Source organism: Babylonia areolata, chromosome 15 (genome assembly GCF_041734735.1).
Source record: "Babylonia areolata isolate BAREFJ2019XMU chromosome 15, ASM4173473v1, whole genome shotgun sequence".
Classification (NCBI taxonomy): Eukaryota; Metazoa; Mollusca; class Gastropoda; order Neogastropoda; family Buccinidae; genus Babylonia; species Babylonia areolata.
Genome location: NC_134890.1, coordinates 10,306,103 through 10,331,084, shown reverse-complemented (window position 1 = coordinate 10,331,084; position 24,982 = coordinate 10,306,103). Strand labels below are relative to the sequence as shown.

At 40.4% G+C, this 24,982-nt stretch overlaps 1 protein-coding gene across 4 annotated transcripts in view; it reads left to right on the top strand.

Annotated features, from left to right (window-relative positions):
* Positions 1-24,468, top strand: part of LOC143290425 (endoplasmic reticulum membrane sensor NFE2L1-like) — a 56,178-nt gene extending 31,710 nt beyond the window's left edge. For 3 of the 4 annotated variants that reach the window (XM_076599848.1, XM_076599849.1, XM_076599845.1), the window contains exons 5-12: positions 393-605; positions 1,273-1,762; positions 3,155-3,352; positions 9,202-9,281; positions 13,836-13,961; positions 15,529-15,702; positions 16,879-17,046; positions 17,836-24,468. In XM_076599848.1, coding sequence (XP_076455963.1) covers positions 393-605; positions 1,273-1,762; positions 3,155-3,352; positions 9,202-9,281; positions 13,836-13,961; positions 15,529-15,702; positions 16,879-17,046; positions 17,836-18,342 — 1,956 coding nt within the window. In that variant the 3' untranslated portion in view covers positions 18,343-24,468. The remainder of the gene's footprint in view (positions 1-392; positions 606-1,272; positions 1,763-3,154; positions 3,353-9,201; positions 9,282-13,835; positions 13,962-15,528; positions 15,703-16,878; positions 17,047-17,835) is intronic. The other variant, XM_076599846.1, reaches the window with a different exon arrangement.
* Positions 24,469-24,982: the final 514 nt, after the last annotated feature.

Genomic DNA, 24,982 nt, shown 5'->3' with positions numbered 1-24,982 from the left:
TGTGTGAGAGAGAGTCTGTCTGCACTATCAGTGGTCTAATGTCCACATGAACCGACTCGATGAATACTCTATAACAGCCTTGTTTTAAAATTCAATCATATTGTGTGTGTGAGTGTGTGTGTGTGTGTGACTTTATACTTTCTCGCATGCAGTGGCAAACAGTGTGGTCCTGACCCATAGTTTGCCCATTTTCAACTCCCAAGTTTTAATTATTGGCATCCTTCTTTGCTTAGCAGCTTTTTAGCAATATGAAGTTCAAAATGTTGACATTGTGACATTGTTTTTTTTTTCCTTTTTTAAGAGGAGCCAGTGTGAAGTCCAGCAGTTGTGCATGTCAAGGTGGTGATTCTAAACTGCTTTTTTTGTTGTTGTTGGTCTTTGTGTTTTTGTAGAACTTTCCGGCAACCTTGGAGGAGGCTCTGAACTTTGTGGGTGAACTGCAGGTCAATCACTCATATGGGCAGCAGCCTCCCCAGCAACAGCAGCCAGCAGCTGCCACAGCTACTTCCAGCAGCCAGCTGCTCTATCCTGAGGACTTGCAGTATCTGGCAGAGAACCTGACTGACGAAGCTCAGGGTCACAGCTACCCCAACCAGACTGAGCAGGCAAGTTGGTGGATCGGCTGTGCATTTTGTGTCTTTTTGGCAGTGTTGGAAGAAGTTGATGACATTGTGTGTGTGGTGTTTGTGTTTGTGGTGTGTTTGTGTGTGTGCATGTGCTTTTGGCTCCCAGGTTCATGTCAAAGCATTTCTGAAAATGAAGTCTGGCTGCCAAATTTGCATGGTATAAAAAAAAAAAAAAGATATTTAATCGGGTAAAAGCTGACTTGTAGAATCAATGGGAATTGCAATTCAGGTTATAAAGAACACTCCAAATGATTATCAGGTGATGTTGTTTGTTAACTTAATGTGTGCTAGAAAAAATTTTTTTCAATTATTTCAGATATTTGTTTGGTCTTTGGATATGAGTTTTCTTGATATATCTATTTGGTTATTCATGTTTTTATTCAAGCATGTTGGGTTTCGTTGCTAGTCAGGCATCTGCTTAGCAGATGTGTAGTGTATATGGATTTGTCCACCTGCTGTGATGCCTCCTTGAGTGAACTGAACTGAACTCGGTGTTTTGACAGAGTTATCTGCATTACCACCAAAGAAAAAAAAAAGAATCAAATTGAGCTAAAACGCAGAGCTTCTTTCATTCAGTCCTTTTCTTTCTCCCTTGCTCAGGTGTTGAGGGCGCTTAACACAGTTTGTGGCGGCTCTTTCCTTTCAGGAGCGCCTAGAGCAGAGCTGGAAGGAGGTGGTGGAGCAGATATTCACCAACACCACCACCACCACCAACAACAACTCCACCACCACCGCCACCACGGCTCCCAACACCAACACCACTTCTCCCAACACCCTCGCCACCGCCTCCTCCATGCTTCCAGGGGAGGATCAGTCCCTCCTCCCCCCCGCCCCCAACGCCACCACCTTCCTCGCTGAGCCCCCCTTCTTCCACCAGCCCCCTCCCCAGCCGCACCCCTCCCAGCTGAACGCCAGCATGGATTTCCTGCTGGCCGAGCAGCAGCAGAACAGCAGCACCACCAACTCCAGCATGTCTTCGGCAGCGTCCATGACAGAGACGCGGCGGCTGTTGGAGCGGCAGAACTCGACAGACGTGAGCCACTTGGAGGGCTTGCTGCAGAACGCCTCCCTGCCCCTGCTGGCCTTGGACAGCAACCTGTCGGTGCTGGACATCCAGCCTGTGGCTAATGAGACAGGTAGGGGTTTTTATAACAACGAGATCTGTATTTTAGGGAGTCTGTGCAAGACCCACTTTCGTCTTGATTTTCGTGGAGGTTCCCGGGTATAGTGCGTTGGGTTACACTGCTGGTCAGGTGTCTGCTTAGCAAATGTGGTGTAGCGTATATGGATTTGTCTGAATGCAGTGACGCCTCCTTGAGTCACTGATACTGATACTCCATGGTTAATTTTTAGCAAGAACTGTGTGCACATGCGTCTCTCCATTTCCTTTTTTTTTCTGGTCACCGAAAGGCTGAAATTTGGTTGTGGAAATCACTGTTCTGATGAAAGGATTTTGAACATTTTCGATGACTGTTTTGTTCAAGTTTACAAGATATATTCTGTTTTATAATTACACCCATTATTTGCTATAGTCTTCTATGTTTACTTTGAGCATGTTTCTTGTCATATATCTGCTATTGCATATTCAAGCTGATCCATTGATAAACTCCTGCGAAAAGTTGTCCGAACAAAGGCAGTGCAAACTCAGTAAGCCAGTTACAGTGGTGGGCTGCCCATGTCGTTGTGTGACCTACTTTTCTCTCTTTGTGAACAGAGAAATCTGTTGTGACAGTTTCAGTTTCAGTAGCTCAAGGAGGCGTCACTGCATTCGGACAAATCCATACACGCTACACCACATCTGCCAAGCAGATGCCTGACCAGCAGCGTAACCCAACGCGCTTAGTCAAGCGTTGAGGGAAAAAAACAACAACAAAAAAACCCCCAAAAAATCCGGTGAATAGATAATAGATAAGCTTACACAAATAAATAAGTAAATAATAATTATAATGTAAAAAAAAAGAAAAAAAAAAGAGAGAAATACAAATACAAATTAGAAAAGTCCACCATGAAAGTGGGCTACGCACCCTCCCTATTGATGACCCAAGCGCTCTTTTATAAAGCTGGTGGGTATTTAACCAGATTCCCCCCCCACCCCCCCAAAAAAACAAAACAAATAAAATAAAAAGATCCAGACACCTCTGCACAAGAGTTGTGCATATTAGGGAGAAGCCAGTAAGGGAGGTAACTCGGTGGTTTTTATATGGGAAAAAGATAATGGTGGATACATAATTGGCTCCACATATACATAAGTGGACTGTGTCACTTTTCATGGCTGTCCATTTTTTCTTTTTGTTCTTTGCTGTCCATGTGTAATTCTGATCATCATGGTTTTGATCATTTTCTTCTTGTTCTTTACTGTCATGTGTGGTTTTAATCATTGTTTTCTTCTTGTTCTTTGCTGTCTATGTGTAGTCTTAATTAATCATTGTTTCCTTCTTATGTGCTGTATGTGTGTGGTGATTCTTTGCTGTCCATGTTTGGTTTTAATCATCCTTTTCATGTTGTTCTCTGTGTGTGTGTGTGTTCAGACATGATGAGCGCTGTGCCCCCGCCCACCCAGGGGATGTTTTCCCAGTTGGAACTGGACGGGGCGGACCTGCTGTTCCAGAACTCCACCGACCTGGTGTCCTTCGCTGGGGCCCTCAACTCCACTGACCTGCTCAGCTCCACAGGCCTGCTGAATGAAATTCTGCCAGGGGACGACTTTGATCTACCCATTGATGATGGTAAGGGTGGTGGTTGTCTCATGTTGTTTGTTGGGCCTGACAAGTGTTCGGGCTGGCACAGTGTTAAATGTTGGTGCTGGCACAGTGTTAAGTGTTGGTGCTGGCACAGTGTTAGGGCTGGCACAGTGTTAAGGCTGACACAGTGTTAGGGCTGGCACAGTGTTAAGTGTTGGCCCGTACCACAGCTTCACCCATGCAAGAATCTCATCTGTGTGGCAGAACCCCAGTGACAGCATGTACAGAAAGTACATGGAGAGCCGCGTCATTGACCGCTTGGGGACCGCACAGCCGAACGGATTGAATGTCAGAGTCACTGACGTCTAGCGCCTGGACCCTTCTGCCTTGATCTCTCTGTCCTTATTCTTTCTTTACCTCCTATCCCTCTTTTCAGAAGCAATATATATGTGTATGCATTTGTGTGTATATGTATGTGTATATATGTGTGAATATGTGTGTGTATGCATATGTATGTGTGTGTTGTATGTGCATGTATATATGTGTGTGAGTGTGTGTGTGAGTGTGTGTGTGTATGTGTATGGATGTATGTATATGTGTGTATATACATGTGTATGTATATATATATATGTATGTGTATATATATATATATATGTGTGTGTGTGTGTGTGTGTGTGTGTGTGTGTGTGTGTGTGTGTGTGTGTGAGTGAGTGAGTGAGTGAGTATGTATTGCACTGAATGGTGATCAGCAAGTGTTTTCGTGTGCATGGCCCATCAAAACAGAAAGTAGTGAGATGTCATCACCCTTTTCTCACATAGGCTTTCCTATTCACACTGTCCTCTTGTCATCACTTGACAACTGTTCGAAACGTCGTATCTCATTAAGCACAGAGGATTCATCCACCTCCAAAAAGGTTTTTATAAACTTTAGTTTTTTGTCTTTGAAGAATCCTGCAGTCATTTTTGTCTTCTTTCCTAAATATATAATATATATTTAACTACACATACTTAACCGTGACCCACTAGTGCAGACTCCGGCAGGGGTCTGATTCCTGTCCTGTGCAAACTACTGCCTGCCTATAACAGTTATCCTTTTGGTTGTTGGCTTATTTCAATGTACGGGTAGTTTGAAGAGGAATATGTTGTTTTGATTAACCCATTCAGCGCCAGAGAATTTTGTAAAAAAAAAATAAAATAAAAAAATTAAAAAGGAGGAGAAAAAAAAAAAAGCGCTCTCCCAATTTCAGGGAATTTTGAGTGTTCAGGAGTAATAAATTTTAAGAAAATCTAGCATTAAAATCATTGGAGATACAAAACGATAGTAAACGTTTTGAAGAAAAATGAAAGTCTAGTATTAAAATCGTCGGAGATATGAAACGATAGTAAACATTTTTTTTTTTTTTTGATGAAAAATGAAAGTGGATTATAAATCGGGATTTCTTCCTAATTATTTTTAAATCTAGATAACTAATCAGGCATTTCAAAGTGAAGATGATAATTTTTATGCATTCAAAAAGTCTATTTCCACCTTTACAGAATGACACCCAGAAAGAAGTTAAAAAAAAAAAAAAAAGAAATACTGCTGGAAATAGCATGTTCATTGTTTTATTAAACCTGTAAGTATAATGGCTTATAAGTCTATGATAACAATCACAACGCTTGTAGTCATGTAAGTGAATAACTGTCCAAGCAATGACATATGTTGGTTCGGCCAAAATAAAAAAATCAGTCATGTTCTCAGAAAGTGAGCCATCAACTTTTCTTACACCTAAGACTCAGTAAGAGGGCCCCCTTTAGAGAAGAATTCGCTTTGATGTTGTTCCCTTCCTACTGGTTGGAACTGATTTGATAAAGTGTCTGTTGTGCATCTGGCTTGATTTCTTTATAAAGAAATCAGTCAACTAATCAGTGACAAAAAGAGTGAAAAAGTACAAAACACATGATTCGTGTAAAAAGTACAAAACACATGATTCGTGTCTATCGTCTGTCAATCCTGGGTTTCCTGAAATATTGGATGCTGCCATTCCCGGCAGTTGATCACAGTGAAAAGAGTTCACTGACAGGTTGGGTCCATGCCCCCTCACCCACCATGTGCTTAGCCTTTCACATAATGTCTTACACTAATCTTTTATCTCTCCTCCCACTCCCCTCAAATTACGTGAAAGAACCATGCCTTGACTGTCAAATTGAAAGTTGAAATACCCATAAAGGATGGTGCCTAAACGTTGAGTCAACCCTTCTATTTTGATTTTACATTCGTTTTTTGTTTTTTTTTCATTGTAGTGAACATTGAAAGGAATCCAGTAAATTTCTCCCCTTGAGACACAATACTTTGGGTTCAGAATTACGAAAATTGATGACTTATACATTAAAAAAGAGAAGAGAGAGAGAGAGTGATCGCAATTCATATATCCTAGTTTGATTTTGTGCAAGTGATGCACAAATGCTGAACAGAGCATTAATAAGAGTACAGACAGAAGGAAGATAAACAGGACAAGAGCTAAAGCAAAAGTGTAATTATAAGGGAAATGTGTAAATTTTGCTAATATTCTTTCATCATAAGGTTTGGAGAAGTGGCATGTATGATCCTACAAATTCCTGATCATTGAAGAATTCGACTGGAATTTACACTGGACAACCAACCACACAGAAGGGTATTGCATTACAAAAAATAATCATCACATATTCATTCACTGATCAGATTGAACAACTGCTTTTCATTGCACATTATGCCTCAGATCAGAGAATGTAATTGTTAGCAATGATTATGTTGCATTATTTGTTATAAGGTCAAGGAAAGCCATTTTAGTATTTGTTCCAATTTGTGCTTCAAGACCACAAAAGTTTTGATTTTCCTGGGTGACCTTGATATTTCTACATCAAGGCCACACTGGGCATGTTGTGGTCCGCTATGAAATATCTTGCCCATTTTCTGACACACGCAGACACAGTTTGCACTGTTTGGAATATCAGTGAATATTGGAAATGACAGGCTTAACCTTAACCTTGGTTAAAGGTCAGGAGGTTGAAGAAACCAGGGTGGTGGTGGCAGGCAGTGCAACAAGGCAGGGTGGGGTGGGGTGGGGGTTTTGAGGCAGAGACAGTAGGCAATAATAGCAGTTTTGTGTGCTGTAGTGGAACAGAGCAGTAGGGTCAGAGCAATGTGGGTAATACAGTGATGGGACCACCGCTAGATTCATGCAAGCCTTGGTGCACCAGACTGTGGGGGGAGACATCCTCCCTAGCACATGCACTTAAATGCAATGGAACGTGCCCTCGTACACTCACACATTCTCTCTCTCACATGCACACACACATTCTCACACACACACACATGCACACACACACACACACACACACACACACTCACACTCACACTCACTCACATACACACACAGTCAATCCCTCCACCAGCAACGCCCACTAGCGTCCAGCCCAACCTGTGCCAACAATGCACACGCACAGTGTGATAACCTTTTTCATCACAACACACCCAGTTCCATCCTGTGTCATCCTACCCCAACTAATAATGACAAGAAAAAGAATCAGGAAAGCCATTTGTTTTTATCTGTTTTTTTTTTTTTTTTTTTTTTTGATCTGTACTGAGTTGCAGAATATAAAAGGGTTATTTTCTGTCAGCATGGAATCTTTCTTCGATCTACACTTAGTTATGATACAAGTTAAATACAAGATTTAATGGGTTGAAGTGGTATGAACTATTCAGAGTGATAAACTGTTGATAAAACAGCAGGAAATATTAATCTGAGGGGGTGGGGGGGAGGGGGGTGGTCAATGTCATTGTTTTTTCTAAGTGATTGCTTTTTTTTGCTTCTTTTTTTTTTTTTTTTTTTAAAGATGCAAACAGTGAAAGGATATGTTTTAAACTTAATAACTCAAACGCACATCAGATGCCTTGAACAGTTGCTTGACTTGTAGTTCGAATGCTGCATATTGCACTATTCAGGCCTTTTAGCATAAGTTGATTGAACAGTTGTACTAGTAGTTTGAGTGCTATATTGCTCAGCCATCAGAGACTGAGCACAAGTGTACTGGACATTCATAGTTTGAATGCTACACTTGCTCAGCCATGGAGACTGAGCGCAAGTATTTTGAACGCATAAAGGTTGAATGCTACATCGTTCAGTCTTTGGAGACTTAAGTGATGAGGGTTCGAGGCCCTGTTTCAGCATGGTATTATGTATGTCCTTCGGAAAGCACTTACAGTTTTCTTCACTCCACCCAGGTGTGAATGGGTGCCTGACTTTAGTTGGGAAAGGTTGAAATGGCAGAAAAAGGATTGGGGCCCCCGCCTTCAGTGCTGAGTCTTAGACACCGTGGGTATGAATTCACTGACCTGATGGCTGCAAAAAGGCTGTGGAACATTTAACATTATCTCATCTTTTGGTGTCGGTTTTTCCCTATATATTTGTTGGTTCTGGAATTCACGCCAGGCTTTTGTTCTGGGATTTATTTCCAGTATGAGACCAAACATAATTAAAAATCAACTCTCCTCATTCGAAAAGCAAGCTGAAATTGAAAATGGAAAATAAAGAATATTATAAATGCTCTGCTCAATTTTCTTGCCGCTGTTTTCCTCTTCTTTTTCTTTTTTTTTTTTTTTCATTTTTTTTTCAAGTACCTGTTGATTTTTTTTCGAGCATGCACACCATAGTGTATATAGATGTCCATGAACATTGTATGGTGTGTCTGTACTTCACTACTTGTGTCTGTACTTGTGTGTGTGTTGGTACATGTTTTGAATTTGTGCAAGTATGTTTGTGTGAAGTCTTTTACACTGCATATATATGAAAATACATGCCGTATGGGATAAAACAAAAGATGGCTGCCGAGTCTGTAAAATTCACAAATGGAAAAAGTCTATAAAAAGGAGAAGAAAAAAGAAAACACACACACACACACACACACACACACTCAAAAAAAACAAAAACAACAACAACAAAAAAACACCAAAAAAAAACCCAACAACTGTGGGCTGTGAAATAAAATTCATTTGAGAAGAAGTATTAACATAATATGTCAGGTCATATATAATATATATTTTAATTACACATACTTAACCGTGACCCACTAGTGCAGACTCCGGCAGAGGTCTGATTCCTGTCCTGTGCAAACTGCTACCCACCTATGCGGAGAAAATATACATAATGTCATATATATATATATATATATATTTCTTATATCATGCAGAAAAAGCAAAAGATTGGCAGAGATGTGAGCACAGATTAGGTTATGGACATTCACTTCAGAAAAATGGGTCACATTTTGTGTTATTTCTCACCAACAGATCGAAATGAGAGAAGGCAGTGGTCGCACATCAGTCAGCATAAACCAGTTTTGCTCATTGCACTCGTGAACACCAAATCATGGTTCTTTCTCTCACAGGTCACATGCTGACATTGTGGTCTGAACATCTGCTATGTTTTTCTGCACCTGGCGTGTCAAGATGAGGAGTGATGAATGATGATTACTGGCAGGTCTGACAGATATAAATGATAATTACTGGCATATGTGACAGATGTTCACTTCGATGGTGATTCTCCTCCACTGTCTGTTTCCTGGGCCTCAGGCAGAGCTAGGCAATGTGGTCTCTTTCTCTGCCTTCCTTTCTTTGTCGGTCTCTCTCTCTCCCTCACATTCTCTTGTCTCTCTCCCTCACTTTCTGTACTGTTTCTCCCCTTCCCTTCCTCTCTCTCTCCTCCCCACCCTTGTCTGTCAAACTTTCCACTCTAGTCATTATCCCCCTCCCCCCCCCACCACACACACACACCACTCACCCACCCCTTTCATGTGACTGACAATTGCTCTTGTGTGTACCATTCATTGAGACAATGGTGGTTTGTGTGTGTGTGTGTGCGTGTATGTGTGTGTGGCAGGTCTGGACACCATACAGTCAATGGTGGATGAGGCAGCCAGTGACTCAGCTATTTCCATGGCCAGTGGGTCTCCCCAGCAGGTAAGGCAAATAACAGCTGCTAAGATCAACAGGTCAACTGTACAAAAAATATAAAAAGGGTGGAGTGGGCATATAGGTCAATGGCAGGGGAGTTGTCATGAATACGTACAGTTTATATTAACACTTTAAAAAAAAAAAAAAAAGAAGAGAGAGAGAAAGAAAGAAGAAGAAAAAGACCCAATCCAAAGGGTGTGTTGACAGCAAATATGTTTCTTATAGTTATACACAGCATGATCGAGTTGTTCACACACTTTTTTCTTTTCTGTGTCAGATTCTCTTCATCTTTCTGCCCAAGTTTGGTAGATGGGTCTTGGTTTTTTTGGTGGTTTTTGTTCCTTAAAGAAAAACAGCGCATGATAAGTGATCATATTGTGTTGTGTTAATTGGAGGTGTGTGGCAGTGACAGTGTGATTGCTCTTCTCTGTTTGATATTCTAGCATTCAGACATAGTTTGCAGCAATGACTGTTCTGTTCACACAAACATGCACTTAACTGGTTCTTTCCCACACAGACACACATACACATAATAATAATAATAATAATGGATACTTATATAGCACACTATCCAGAAATCTGCTCTAGGTGCTTTACAAAAACGCTTTTGATAACATAAAACATTATATCTATGTTACATACACACACCAAAATGTGACCACACACACACACACACACGCACGCACGCACGTACGCGCACACACACACGCACGCACGCACACACACACACACTGCATACATACATTTTAACATACATGTGTATCTAACAGCTACCCTAACAAATACGCACACATAGGCAGGCACAAACTTACATAAACACACGCACACACAATACACATTCATATACATGCATGTAGTTGTGGACCTGCCACAATTGAACTTATTGCTGAGGGAAAAGGTGAGTTTTGAGACGAGATTTAAAAGATGCGAGGGAATCAGAGTGACGGAGGTTATCAGGGAGCTTGTTCCACGTCTTTGGCGATTGAAAAGAAAACGATCTGTGTCCATAGGTCTTACTTCTGACGTGAGGTATCCTGAGAAGTCGAGTATCAGAGGAAGAACGGAGCTGGCGAGACGGGGTATAGATATGGATGAGTTCAGAAAGATACTTGGGGCCAGATCCGTTGACTGCAGAAAAGGTCAGAGTGGATAGCTTATAGTCTATTCGATCAGAAACAGGCAACCAGTGGAGAGACTGAAGGAGAGGAGAAACATGGTCAAATTTAGAAGCTCTGCAAATGAGTCTGGCAGCGTTATTCTGAATTCGTTGGAGTCTGTCTAACAGGTATTTGGGAAGGCCGGCCAAAAGAGAGTTGCAGTAATCCAATCTTGAGAGAACCAGAGAGCATACAAGTGTCTTGGTTGCATCGGTTGAGAGATAGTGGCGGATAGAGCTGATTCTACGCAGTTCCAAATAGGCAACTTTACAGATATTCGAAATGTGCTGTTGGAAGGAAAGAGACTGGTCCAGGATTACACCAAGACTGCGAACAGAGGGAGAAAGTGAAACAGGTGTGCTATTGATCAGAACAGAGTCAGGAAAGGAAGGATGTTGACGAAACTTCTTTGGACAGGTTATCATCAATTCAGTCTTATCATCATTTAATTGCAGCTTGTTGAGAGTCATCCAGTCCTTTAGGCCAGCAATGCACTCCTGTGTTTGAGTCACCAGTGCATCAAATTCAGCTATGGAAGCCGACTGATAAAGTTGTGTGTCATCAGCAAAGCTCTCATGCGACATCGCATGATGACTGATGACATCCGACACAGGAGCCGCATACAGCACGAAAAGAACAGGACCTAGGACGGACCCTTGTGGGACACCATATTTCAAGGCAGATATTCTAGAGTATGTACCATTTACACACACTTTCTGTGTACGATCTGACAGGTAAGACGTGATCCATGCTAGTGCAGTGTCACGAATACCAAAGGAAGTTTTAAGTCTGTTCAAGAGGATAGAGTGGTCGATAGTGTCAAAAGCTGCTGACAAATCTAAGAGAGCGAGAACAGATATCTTATCCTCATCAAATCCCGAAAGCAAATCATTCACTATTCTAAGAAGGGCTGTTTCGCAACTATGACCACGTCTATAAGCTGACTGGTGGGAATTAAGTAAGCCATTCTGCTCCAGATGAGCTAAGAGCTGAGACAATATGATCTTTTCTAGCAGTTTCCTTAACACATACATTAATACAAACACCCCCACCTTCCCCCCCCCCCCTGACCCCTCCCCACCCCCACACACACACCCCAACACACACACACACATGTGTTCTTTTTCTCTCTGTCTGTCTCTTATCTTGTCTCTTTCTCTTTCACAAACACACATACTCTCTTGTCTTGTCTTTCTCATGTCTCTCTCTTGTCTTGTCTCTTTCACTCTCTCTCTCTCTCTCTCTCACCACACACACATACAGTTACACACACACACACACACACACACATACAGTTACACACACACACACACACACACACACACACACACACACACACACACACACACACATTGATCTTCTCTGTCTCCCTTCACTCTCAACCCACTTGAGTCGACAGGCAGATTTTTGCTGTGTCACTGTCTCTTAAGCACAAGAAGGAAGCTGTTGACATAAAAACTGAAGATGAGGGAACAGCTATGACAGTTTCTGCTTTGTGATTAGCACTTGAACAAACAGCATAGATTCATATCGCCACACACCTAACTGGCATTAGCCATTGCAACAGACTATTCGCAAGGACCTTGAAGCAGAAGGAGGAGTTGTGAATTATTTCAAGAAAACTCTGCGTTTTCTCAGTGTTGAATGAATTGTCGCCGAGTCTCATAGCTCATTAAAAATTACTGTTTTATTGACAGCACAGTGAAAGTATTAGATAACTGTTTGGTGTTTGGTTTAACCAGACAGAAAAAAAAAAAAAGCTGAACAACTTGGGGGAAAGTATGGATGTTCATAAGTGGAAGATAGCGGTGGTGTTTGCAGTCATGAATGTGTCAGCTTCAAACATGAGTATATTCTAACAATTCAGGATTTATAATCAAATGTGCTGTATCATTCACTGCAAGTGGAAGTATCGCTTTTTGAGCAATTCGTAAGTGCTTGTTTTTCTTCTTTTTTTCTCCCTACAGCAGATTAAATCTGGCTTTATTTTAAAATGATGAATTTAATCAGGACTGCAGGGGTGTCGAGGAGGAATCAATGAATGAATGAGATGAACTGACATTTTCCTGACATATCTTGCTATCTCTTCTTATCCTCTTCTTTTTTTATGCAGGATATGTAAAATGTTTTTGATAGATGTTTAACTAGCAGGTCCACGGGTTTTAGATAATAAGATTTCTCGACATTTGTTTTGAAAGATAAACACACTCTAACTCAAAACACAAACTGCTTTGAATTTTGAAAATCTGTTGTCTGTAATCAAAGAGAACTTTACAGATGATCAAATGCTTTGAAAAAAAGGGGAGGATTATTTATGGGTCTTTATGGAATATTTGTTTTTTAATTGGCTAAAAGGAAACGAGGGCATTTTGCTAATAAAGCAGTAAATTTTATCGCAAATGTGTTTTTAAAACCCGAACGGATGTATTTGTTTGTCTTCATTAAAGGCTGGACTTTGTACAGTTCCTGAAAAGTACATGTGTATGCCAGATCTCGCATGGTAAGAAATAAATCTGATAGGGTGAGCCTTAATGTAATTAAATGCATTTATGTTATTGGGTGCGTTTAGATTGGGCACATATTTAAAATGTATGTAACTCCCCTCTTTAATGGAGTGTTTAAAAAAAATTAAAGCAGTGTTGCATTACATCATTTAGTTATTATCCATAGGTCTTTTGAGTTTGCATTTATTTTCAATAATTCATACTTAATTAGACACAGTTTTATTGACTAAAATTTGAAAAGGAATAACTTAACTGCTCAAACTGTTTAGTAAAATGCAGAGGAATAACTTGTTCTCACCGCTCAGGTCAAATGTTTACAGAGGTGTAATGATAGTAGTTATTTATCATTATAAAGGTGTGTTCTTTATTTGATGGTTGATTTTTTTGATTTTTTTTCTTTTTTTTTTGCTTTGTAAAGTTTTGTTTAGAGATAGAAAGAAAAGTTCAGCGCATGGAAAGAACACAGAATCAGAGAGAAAAGAAAACGGGAAAAAGGCAAATAAGAAGCAGTGCTTATAGTTATACTGTAATTACTGTAGAGCAAGGGATTACTCTTTCTCCCTTACTCTCTCAGTTCTGGAGTCCTGTATGTGATGACACATTGCTGTTTTACCAATAAAGCTTGTTTGTGGATTTTATGGGGCATTGGGGGTTAAAGATGTTCAGCTGAATGTCCACAATATGACCAGGAGTAATAATATTTAAGGAAAGCTTGGTGTCAATTTTTTAGAGAATAGTTTTAGACATAAAATGTTTTGAACCGTCAAGTACTCAGTAGATGCATGGGTGTTTTCTGACCGGGTTTTGAGAAGGGGGGGGTTTATAGTTAATTGGAAGAGGGTTTATTTTTCTGTCAGCGTTTGTTGCCAGTGACGAGAAAGACACTTTTCTGTTGACAGGAAGTGAATGAGACGATGCAGATGTCTCCCTATGATGGGCTGGAGGGTGCCACTGGCGGCAGTGACTACGACACCAGCTCCTATGGCCATCACCGTAGTCAAATGCACAGCAGCGGCAGTACCGAGGTTTCATCTTGCATTTGTCTCACATCGTCATCGTCCATTGTTCTCATTTATCATCATCAGTCGTCAAAAGTATCAGCCACCTTGGGGAAATGGTTAGCATCATATACTGTCAGCTAGGACAGATTCAAGTTCCATCAGAGGTGGGGTTTCAATCCTCAAATTATCAAAAGTACCCGCCACTTTGGGGGAAGTGGTTAGCAGCATATACTGTCAATTACGACAGGTTCGAGCTCCATCAGAGGTGGAATTTCAATCGTCAAAAGTACCAGCCACTTTGGGGAAATGGTTAGCATCATATACTGTCAATTACTACAGGTTTGCGCTCCATCAGAGGTGGGGTTTCAATCTTCAGAAGTACCAGCCACTTTGGGGAAATGGTTAGCATCATATACTGTCGATTACTAAGGTTTGAGCTCCATCAGAGGTGGGATTTCAATCGTCAAAAGTACCAGCCACTTTGGGGAAATGGTTAGCATTATATACTGTTGATTACTACAGGTTTGAGCTCCATCAGAGGTGGGATTTCAATCGTCAAAAGTACCAGCCACTTTGGGGAAATGGTTAGCATCATATACTGTCGATTACTACAGGTTTGAGCTCCATCAGAGGTGGGGTTTCAATCGTCAAAAGTACCAGGCACTTTGGGGAAATGGTTAGCATCATATACTGTCGATTACTACAGGTTTGAGCTCCATCAGAGTGGGATTTCAATCGTCAAAAGTACCAGCCATGTTGGGGAAATGGTTAGCATCGTATACTGTCGATTGTGACTGGTTCGAGCTCTTGTTTTATTTTTGTTGTGCCATTCTTGTCTCTTTCTACATTGGAATGCGGTAAACATGACTCTATTAACATGTTCTGTAGAAACATTTCTGAATGAAAAGAACCTGAGCAAGGGAAAAAATCCCCCTAGAAAAGTAGAAATAAAAAATTTCAAGTTGGGTAATAAATTTTGCCAGATTTGGTCAGTAATGCCTTGCTTTTCAGTGCCTTCGAGAGAAGTATTCGCATTATGAGATGTATTCTTTGGTGTGAATTGCTGGCTGCCAGGCAAAAAATAGACCTCATTCAGTCGTAACCATTGAAAAAAATCTTGCCTTGTTTAGGCAGTGGAGAGGTCAGTGATGCTATGAGCAGCATACGATGTCATTGTGTTGCTGCACTGTCAGTTCATTTTATTGTATTACTCGTTTTTTTGTCACAGCAGATTTCTCTCCCCAGGGAGAGTGTGTTGCTACACTGAGAGGGCTGCCCATTTGAAAAAAAAAAAATTCTGCCTGCAATTTTATTTGTTCTCCTATCAAAGTGGAGTTTTCTACAGAATTTTGCCAGGGACAACCCTTTTGTTGCCGTGGGTTCTTTTATGTGTGCTAAGTGCATGCTGCACATGGTACCTCGGTGTAATGTCTCATCTGATAAATGTAGCTCTTTTAGTCTCACTTTTTCTTTTCTTCTTTTTATTTTAAATACTTTTAAAAAGTTTGGGGTTTTTTGTTTGTTTTGTTTTGTTTTTTTACTTGATTTCAGCACCTATCATCATCATTACTATGGCTGTTTGTCTCCCCAGGAGGAGAACTACCAGTACAGCTGCAGTTCCTATGGCTCCCCGGCCTCGGTCAGCACCAACTGCTCCACAGGCTCCAATGACACGGAGCACTCCTCAGGACACTCCTCGGCCTCCTTGCACCACATTTACCACAACCACACCTACCCCACCCAGCCCGGACAGGTGCCCAGAGAGGTGAGGGTGGTGGCTTAACACTGAGCGGAACAAACACACACTCAAAAAATAAGATAGAAGAGAAAGATCCATCTTGACTCTGCGCCCACTCACTCGCCTCTCATTCTACACACAAAGTCTACACAGGAATTTACATTTTTTTAAAATTCGATTAATTCAGTTTTCTTCACTTCCTTTCCAAATCCCTGCACGCTTTAAAAAAGATACTTAAATACAATACAACACACACAGTGAGCTACACCACATAGACCTGGTCCTTGCTGTGACCTGTCTCTTGATGATTGTGGCGCGGACCTTTGGGGCTGTGTTTTCTGGTTCAGTCTACTCCGACGTCATATTCTGACGCTAACACTTTTTGCACTGTCCTCCCATGAAATGTTGCAGTCCATGTCTGCTGTCTCCACTTCGCTGTCTTCTGTCGTCTTCAGGACTTCTCTGGCACTGAATAAGTGGTGCCATCTTCCAGTTTTGTTCTTGTTCTCTCCTTCTGAGTTTCTTTATGTTATCTGCTTCTGAGTTACCTTCAGCTCCTCAGTGCAGATGTTGAACCTTTCACGTCACTGGCTTCTTTCCGACTGCCCAGAGCAAACAGAGTTTTCTCCCCGCCTAAATGGTGTTGGCTAATCAGTCCATTGGACACCCTGGACACATGACTCTTGCCTGTGCTTGCAGCGCATGGCTTGTGGAATATACAAAAACATGGGGCTCACGAAACGGGGACAAAACACATGCGGCTCACAAACATGACATGCTGACAGGACACAAACTGAACTGTTAGTCACAGATATCAGGATTTCTGATGTGTCGAAAATCTTGGGGGGAGTCCCTCAAGTTAAGTCTTTTGGGAGGGTGTGGGATGGGGGTCCCACGGACTCTTCTTACCATAAATCGAGGGGTTCAAAACTATCACATAACTTACAATGCTGCCTCATTCTGAATCAAATCTGGGTTGCAACACAGACACACAGGCACACACCCACGCACGTCGTCATTATCTGTTAAAATTATCATTATTATTATTCATATTACTGTTCAGATAATTTCATCTCTGTTGAGAGTGGGTGCGTGTGCGTACAGATACTAAAGCACTCCATAAATCACAATCACTATTACCATAATTGTAAAAGCGCACAAATCACCAGTACGAACAATGGCTGTGTGTGTGTGTGTGACCAGGTGAAGAAGTACGCCAAGAAGGATGGCCCCCGTCAGAAGGGCCCCCACTCCCGTGACATGAAGCGGGCAGCAGACCTGAACCTGCCCTTCACCTTCGAGCAAATTGTGGGCAGCCCTGTGGAGGAGTTCAACGACCTCCTCACCAAGACCAAGCTAACAGAACCCCAGGTCAGCTGCCTACCTGAGTATTTTCATTTATTTTTTATTTATTGTTATTATGATTATATCTATCTATCTATCTATATATTGCTGCTCCATCTGCACCACTTCTTTGGTATTGCTCCCATGCTGCTCAACTTGCTGTATATTCCCAAAGATGGCCCTGGTTAAGTAACTCACTGTGTATTCCTGTAGAATGGCTGTGATGAGATAACTAGCTGTATATATTCCTATAGATTGCTGTGATAACTGGCTGTATATATTCCCACAGATGGCTGAGATGAAATAGATTGTTGTATATTTTCCCAGATTGCCTTAATGAAATAACTTGCTGTACACATTCCCACAGATAGCCCTGATGAAATAACTGGCTCTATATATTCCCACAAATAGCCCTGATGAAATAACTGGCTGTATATAATTATTCCCACAGATAATAGCCCTGAAGAAATAACTGTCTAAATGATTATTCCCACAGATAATAGCCCTGATGAAATATATGGCTGTATATAATTATCCCCACAGATAGCCCTGGTTAAATAACTGGCTGTATATAATTATTTAATTAATACTGTTTCCACAGATAATAGCCCTGGTGAAATAAATGTTTGTACACATTCCCACAGTTAGCCCTGATAAAATAAATGGCTGTATATATACACACCTTCAGACAGTAATGCCATGATGAAATAGCTCTGAAACCATATGGTTCCCCCCACACAGATGGTGTTGATAAAATAACTTGCTGTTTATCTCCATAGCCATGACGAAATAATTCACTGTTCATTCCCCACACAGATAGCGTTGATGCGAGACATTCGGCGGCGGGGCAAGAACAAGGTGGCAGCCCAGAACTGCAGGAAGAGGAAGCTGGACGTGCTGGTCAACCTGGAGGATGAGATGACGGATATGGAGAAGATGAGGGACAAGCTGGTGGAGGAGAGGCGCCGCATCGACCAGGAGACCCGCCGGGCCAAGGAGAAGTACGCCGCCCTCTACGAGCACATCTTCAGCTCCCTGCGTGACGAGGACGGCCGCCCCTTCAGCCGTGACCAGTACTCCCTGCAGCAGTCGTCCAATGGTAACGTCTTCCTGGTGCAGCAGTCAACTGGGAGCGCCACCTCTCCTCTTTCTTCATCATCGGCATCGTCACTGTCATCTTCTTCATCATCGTCCTCGTCACTCTCCCACCACACCCCGAACCAGCCCCCCTCCGGCAGCAGACGTGGCAAAGACTGTGATCCTCAGCAGCAGCACAAGGGGTCATCCGCCCCTCCTCCACAGAAGAAGAAGAACAGGGAGTGATCGGATTACCTGTCTTTGAGGTTTGGGGTGGGTTGGGGGGGGGGGAGAGCGGTGGGGGTGGTCCTGGATTGGAGAACTTTAGCAATAATGCTGCCCCTGCTCCACCGCTCTCCTTTCACAAAATGTTCTCTTCTCTTTAGTGAGTGGAAGTATGGGAAGGGGAGGGGGTGGTCAGGGGAGTCGTGAGAACTGGGACAGCTGAGAAGAGGATGAGGGTGGAGTTAGCAATTGAAAGGTCTCTTTTTTTCTTTCTTTTTTTGGGGGGGAAGCAGGGGGTGGGGGTGCAGTGTTGAGAGGTGGTTTTTTTGTTATTTTGTTTTTTTTAAATTTACTTTAACACCATTAGCATGTTTGTACATATGGCTCATGTGTTAAACAAAGTGAGTCTGTGTATTGACCCGGTTTATTGTGTTTATGTGTATATGTCAGTCGTAAATCTTTTTTAAAACAAATTAATTTTATCATTACTTTCTCATCACCAGATTTGGCTTGAAAATGATGAAAAAAAAGTTAGTTCTTTCCACACATTCCATTATAATAACAGTGCACTTTCATACATATTGCGGGAATCTCATGAAGAATAAAAGCTACAAGATTTCTGGACGCACTCATTTCCATACTGTTTCCTGAACTGAACAGAAAGTGGCAAATTTTCGTGATCACTTTGTTAAATAGTCTACCAAGATGGATGTTTGTGTCTACAGATTCCAACAATGAGTTATGCCTAAGAGAGGCTTGAACAGGCTTGGATATTAATCAGTGATTTTAGCAATGTGACTTGGGGTCACTGTGACTCACGTTACGAAGATGATGACATGATTGAAATGGTGTTTGCAACTTGCCTTTCGGTTTTTGATAATACCAAAAGAACAGCACTTGACCTGAGTGACTACTGAGTATATTACACCCCAAAACAGAACACAGATCAGTTATTTTTATTTTATCTTCTTTTTTTTTTTTTTTTGATAAGTAGAAATCACACACGAGTCATGAAAGCTTTGCTGTTCTTGATTGTTTTTGATTGAAAGCATTTGATTTACTTACAAATGCATCTTGTGCTGTTTTGCTGAGCTGGTGTGTGACATGAATCGTTATGTTGGCTTGGAGAGTAATTCTGAGTTGAAGTGAAGCTGTTCACTCTGTTTCACCTGTTCACTCTCGGTTGTCTGTACATCTGATTCACTGATTGGCTCTTGGGTCTTTCCTCTGTGTGCGTCTGTTTCACTCATTCACTCGTGTGTGTCTGTCTTTGAGTGACATTGCCCTTTGTAGAGTTGCTTGTTGCAGTTTCTGATGTGTTTCAGTTTTCGTTGTTGTTGGGATTGTTGTTGTTTTATTTTAGGCTTTGTGAACCCTTTCCCTTTTTGTGTGCATAATCCGAGTTCTGCTGTGGCCACTTTCATATCAGTGGAGTGTTTATTGTATTGCATTTGTTTAACATGGATGAGTTGCAAAAAAAAAGTGCCTCACTGGAGAATGTGATTTGTTTTAGCCATGTAAGACAGTACAGGGTGTTGCTGTTTTTTTTGTGGGGAGGTGATGGGGGAAATGACACATTGAAAAATTTCTTTTTGGGGGAGATGGGGTGGCTAAATTGTACTGTAATTCACTGATACAGTTTTTCACTTCAAGAAAACTGGTGTATCAGTTTGGTATCCTACTGTGAGGAAATGGCAAAAGAAGAAATAAATAACCACTGCCATAGCCATAGCGTGAGTTTGAAAGACTTGTCAAAAAAAAAAAAAAAATTTGGTTTCAGCAGACTGGAGAGCTGTCGGAAAGTCCAGCTTCTGAATTGTTTCCGTCTTGTTGCCTGTGATATTGTGATATATTTGGTGCCTCAGCTAGTTAGACAAGGCATCATTTGCTGTGTGCTGTTTGACAGGACATTTGTTATTTTTTTGTGTTTGGGTGTGTTGTTCGACAGGGCATTGTTTTTTGTTTGTGTGTGTGTTTTGTTTGGCAAAGCATTGTTTTTTTGTGCTGTTTGGCAAGGCATTGTTTCTTTGTGTGTTTGTTATTTGACAAGGCATTGTTTTTTGTGCTGTTTGACAGGGCATTGTTTTTGTTTTTAGTGTGTGGTGTGTGTTGTTTTGACAGGACATCATTTGTTGCATGCTGCTCATGTGGTTGCACTGTCGTGTGGAAGACTGGCAGAAATGTTTTCCCCCACCACATTCTACCCTCTCTGCTGCCCATCTTTTCCACATCATGTCATTTCCCTCACTCTAACATCATCCCTCCTGCATTGTTTCTGCAGCATAAAATAGGTGCTCATAGTCTTCCCCCACCCCACCCACCCCCTAACCCACCCTCCTTTTTTTTTTCTTTTTTTTCTTTTTTTTTTATCTGCACCACTCTTTTATGTTTTTGTTGTTTTTTGTTTTTGTTTTTGTTTTTCAGTTTGAAAACTTCCAGAACATCATTTATAAACGTGTGACTTTGCTTGTGTGTGTGTTGTGTGTGTGCATGTACGCACATATTGTAGTGTGTCTGTATGAGAGTGGAGAGAGACTGTTTGAATTGTTGTAATCTGTAAAAGCCGGATGGTGCAAAGTCAGAGTGAAGTATCTGAAGTGGATAAGAGCAGCATTATTGTTTAAAATCTTCTTTTTTTTCCCACAGAAACTGGAATATCTAGAAAGTAGCCAGATATGATTTATATTCCAGATTCTTAAAATGGTTGAAGGACCTGGCAGATGTTTGATGTGTAATACAGAGATAAGACAGCCATTTGCTGAAGAGAAAGAAGGGAATAGGAATGACCTCTGTTGCCTTTCCTGTCTATCACTCTAAGGTCTTTGCGTGGGTCTTTGGCATTTGTCCTGTAGTGTTTTATTTCTTTTGTGGCAATTCTTTTTGCTACAGGTTTATACTCGTACACTGAAAAGAGAACAAAGATCTGAAGGATCAATTCATTGGTCTGTATACTTTATGTCTTAGGAGATGAGACTTGTTAGATTTATTGTGAATTATTCTGTATTTATATAGCCCTTTTCTTTCATTACTTCACCTCTATTTTCTTATAATTATGAATATTATTAGGTCTGTGATTACGCCTTTGTACTAAGAATCATTAGGCGTGTAGTGACAGTACAGGATTACTTCCCTTTTTCGTCTGCAACCATATCTTCTGCACCATTTCAGTGGCATTTCATTCCGAGTCCCCCATACACAGCCACTCCTGGGTTTATATGTTGCAGCCCCAGTGTTTTTAGTCTACAGGAAACTATTGATATTTGTTTACCTGAAGACACTGCACTGCTGCTGAGTCACTTCAGTGGTGTTCAGTAGCACCTGTTCTAACTTTATATGCACATCACAGGACACCATTTACTAAGCCCCCTCTGACGACAAAAATCACTTCCATGTTTTTTGACTTGTATGTTTCCACAGTGTGATTCTGAGAAATACCCCTGCTCTGGTTGTGTTTGTGTTCCTCGGTCAGTGTGTGCGCACATTTGTGGTACACTTTCACCTAGCTTGCTCAGTTGGTCGAGTGCTGAGCTTGCTGTTCAGAATGTTGAAAGTTCGAATCGTTGACATAATTAATACTGAAAAAACATTCTAGCTTCGTCAGTAAATTGGCGATTTATTGTTTATATCTAGCACTCTTTAGATCTATGCTTGCATAGATGTGGGTTTTGAGGTCTCATCATACCCATGAACATCAGACACAAACACTGTTGACAAACATCATAGAAACTCCGTGGCAAACTCCAGCCAAAACAAACTTAATGATGGTGGCCATGCAAAAAAACCTGGATCCGATCCAATCGGATTTGCTGTCAATAGATATAATTCAGCTCCCATGAATAACCTCTTTTTTTTGTCTTTAAGTGCATATGTAATAACATAGATAAGAAATATAATTCTGTGCCATTTATTCGACAGTATCATTTCATCTGTCACAAATATAAATATTGTTCAATATAACTGCTCCTGTGCAGAAATGCACAAATTTCCAAACCATAATTTCTCTCATTTTTCTGTTTTGTTGTTCTGTACTGCTGTATTTCTTATAATTCAGCAGAAGTCACACGTTTGTCATGAAAGCATTGCCTATCTTTGTTTTCTTCATTTTTCTTGCCCACTTTCCTCAAACATGTTTGATCTTGTTTCGTGTTTGGCAGGTTTCAACGTTGCAGCTCTATTTTGGATAATATGTATTATATGTCGGTTTTAAATCTGGTGCCCTGTTGCCCAGTAACCAGATGTATTTCAAAGATGTATTTCTGATTGTGTGTTTGTGTACTGGTATCGAGTATGTCTGTGTTGATTGAAATGTGGATATAGATAGGCATGTTTTGCGACGCAGAGATTGTCACGACGACTTAGTTTGCAGCAGTATGGTGTAAGTTTTTGTTGGTATCCCAATTCCTCTACTGCAACTGTACTGCCTTTACATATTTCACTTTTCGCAACCAGTTCTGCTTCCCCTTTTTTTTTCTTTTTCTTTTTTTTTTTGTGTTATCATTTCTCTCAACTATTTCTTTAGCTTTTGTTGTTTTTTATTCTACACATATATCAGGTGGTCTATTGCTTGTTTTATTTGATAGTGCATTTTTTCCCCAGAGTACCAAGCATTACTTGACCCACTCCTACACCCTCATCCCACTCCACCATACCTTTCCCCTGTTTATTATGGATATAAGATAGAATTGTATTGTACCTATGATCAGATGTGCAAATATGTGAAAAACTGGCTGTTGATTTATTTCTACCACTTTTATATTTGACAACTGTGTTTTGTAGTGTCTTTTCACTTCAGAATGATTTTTTTTTTTTTTTTTTTTTTGCTCTTCTACTTTCCATCTTTTTGTCTGACCTACAAGTTTAGTGGCATTAAATTCCGGATTTTTGTTGATGCTTTTTGGGGAATTGGGAAAACCATCATTGCATATTCTGTGTCCTTCATATGTATGCGTTTTGTGATAATATAAACATACTCCAGTCGGAATTTTTACACTTTAGTGGAAAACCAGAATACTAAGTTTTCTTTTGTTTAGGGTTGATGTTAATGCTATTACAAATGTGTACTTGTCTTGCCTTGTCATGTTTTTTATATGTAAAAGTGTGTGTTCAAACTTGTATGTATTATATACTTTATATATGATTGATGAGCATTTGAAAAATATGATTAATAGCTTCACATATTCATATTGATAACTTACACTCAGAAAAAAAAAGAATTAGCTAAAGCAGTAGCATTAGGAAGTAAATGAAAGCTATGATTAAGTAACTGGATAAATTGATAAATAACAACTTCATGTTGTATTTATCTGAATGGAAATAAGAAACTCTAGGGAGAGCTGGACAATACAAGGTTTTCAGAGAAGTTACTTACCAAGTGGAAGAAAATTTGAACAATGAAATAGGGAAATGAAGTATGATTGAAGAGTAATTAGATGAATTGATGAATAATGATTTCATGTATTCATGATAACTTATATCTACACAGTTCATTATAAAATTGAATTTGTTTACTTTTTTTTTCTACGCAAAAATCCACAAAGTGAGTTGTTGGACATTGCCCTTTGACTTGCTTAGTGGAGGTTGTGTGTCCATCAGTAGTGACGCTTTAAGGTAAGTGTGTCTTGGTGGTAACTAATCTGTGGCAATACAGAACAGTACAATATATGGATGATAGAATTACACTAAGTTCTGAAAAAGATGTCCTCAAGTGCTGCATCAGCTTCTTACATGATTCTGTTTTGCTTTGTTTCCATTTTTACTTTCATAGGTATTTTTCTGTATTTGTTCATTGTATTCTTGAGTATTCATTTGTACATAACCATATTTGACACATGTTTTTCATTCCATATGTTTGCTTTGTTATATTCATTACATCTTGATTACATAATTAGATGCAACACTTTCCCCAAATAGCAGGATATGTTTTGTTGATGATGTATACTTGTAGAGTTTAAAAATGTTGCACTATCAAGTGCTCTATCACCTTTGGGTGTGTATTTGTTGGTTTTGTTGATACAACTGTATTGTTGTACATGACATTATATTTCTGGTGTTCTCTTTATCAAACAGGATGTTGGAGTTTGGTGGGGTTGGGTGGTGTTGAACGTTTTGAATGAATGAAAATGCGAAATAAACATGTTATGAAACTCATTTTTTTTTAAATTTTGGTGTTTTACTCTGTGTGTGTGTTTGTTTCCAAGTCCGAGGTTTTTCATAATTTGGTAATGATTAGAACTTTTTCCTTTTTTTTTTTGTTCGTGGGCTGCAACTCCCACATTCACTTGTATTCATGAGTGGGCTTTTACATGCATGGCTGTTTTTACCCCGCTATGTTGGCAGCCATACTCCATTTTCAGGGGAGAGTAGAACTGAATTCCACCAAGAAAACCACGAACAAACTGATTTTCATGCCTCTGAACATGAGAGAGAGAATGCGTGTGATTTCTTTAATGCTCTGGCATATTTCTGTGTGAGATCTCATCACATGCACATATGACTCACCCAGTGATGGAATGTGAAAAAAGTAGTTTGATATATTAGCTTATCAGTGACCCGATTTTTATCATCTTTACATGTGCTCTGAGAATCCATACAAAAATACTTTCCATGCATCAACTCGCAGGTCAGCATTACTGGTGAAATTAAGGAATAATACAGTACATGA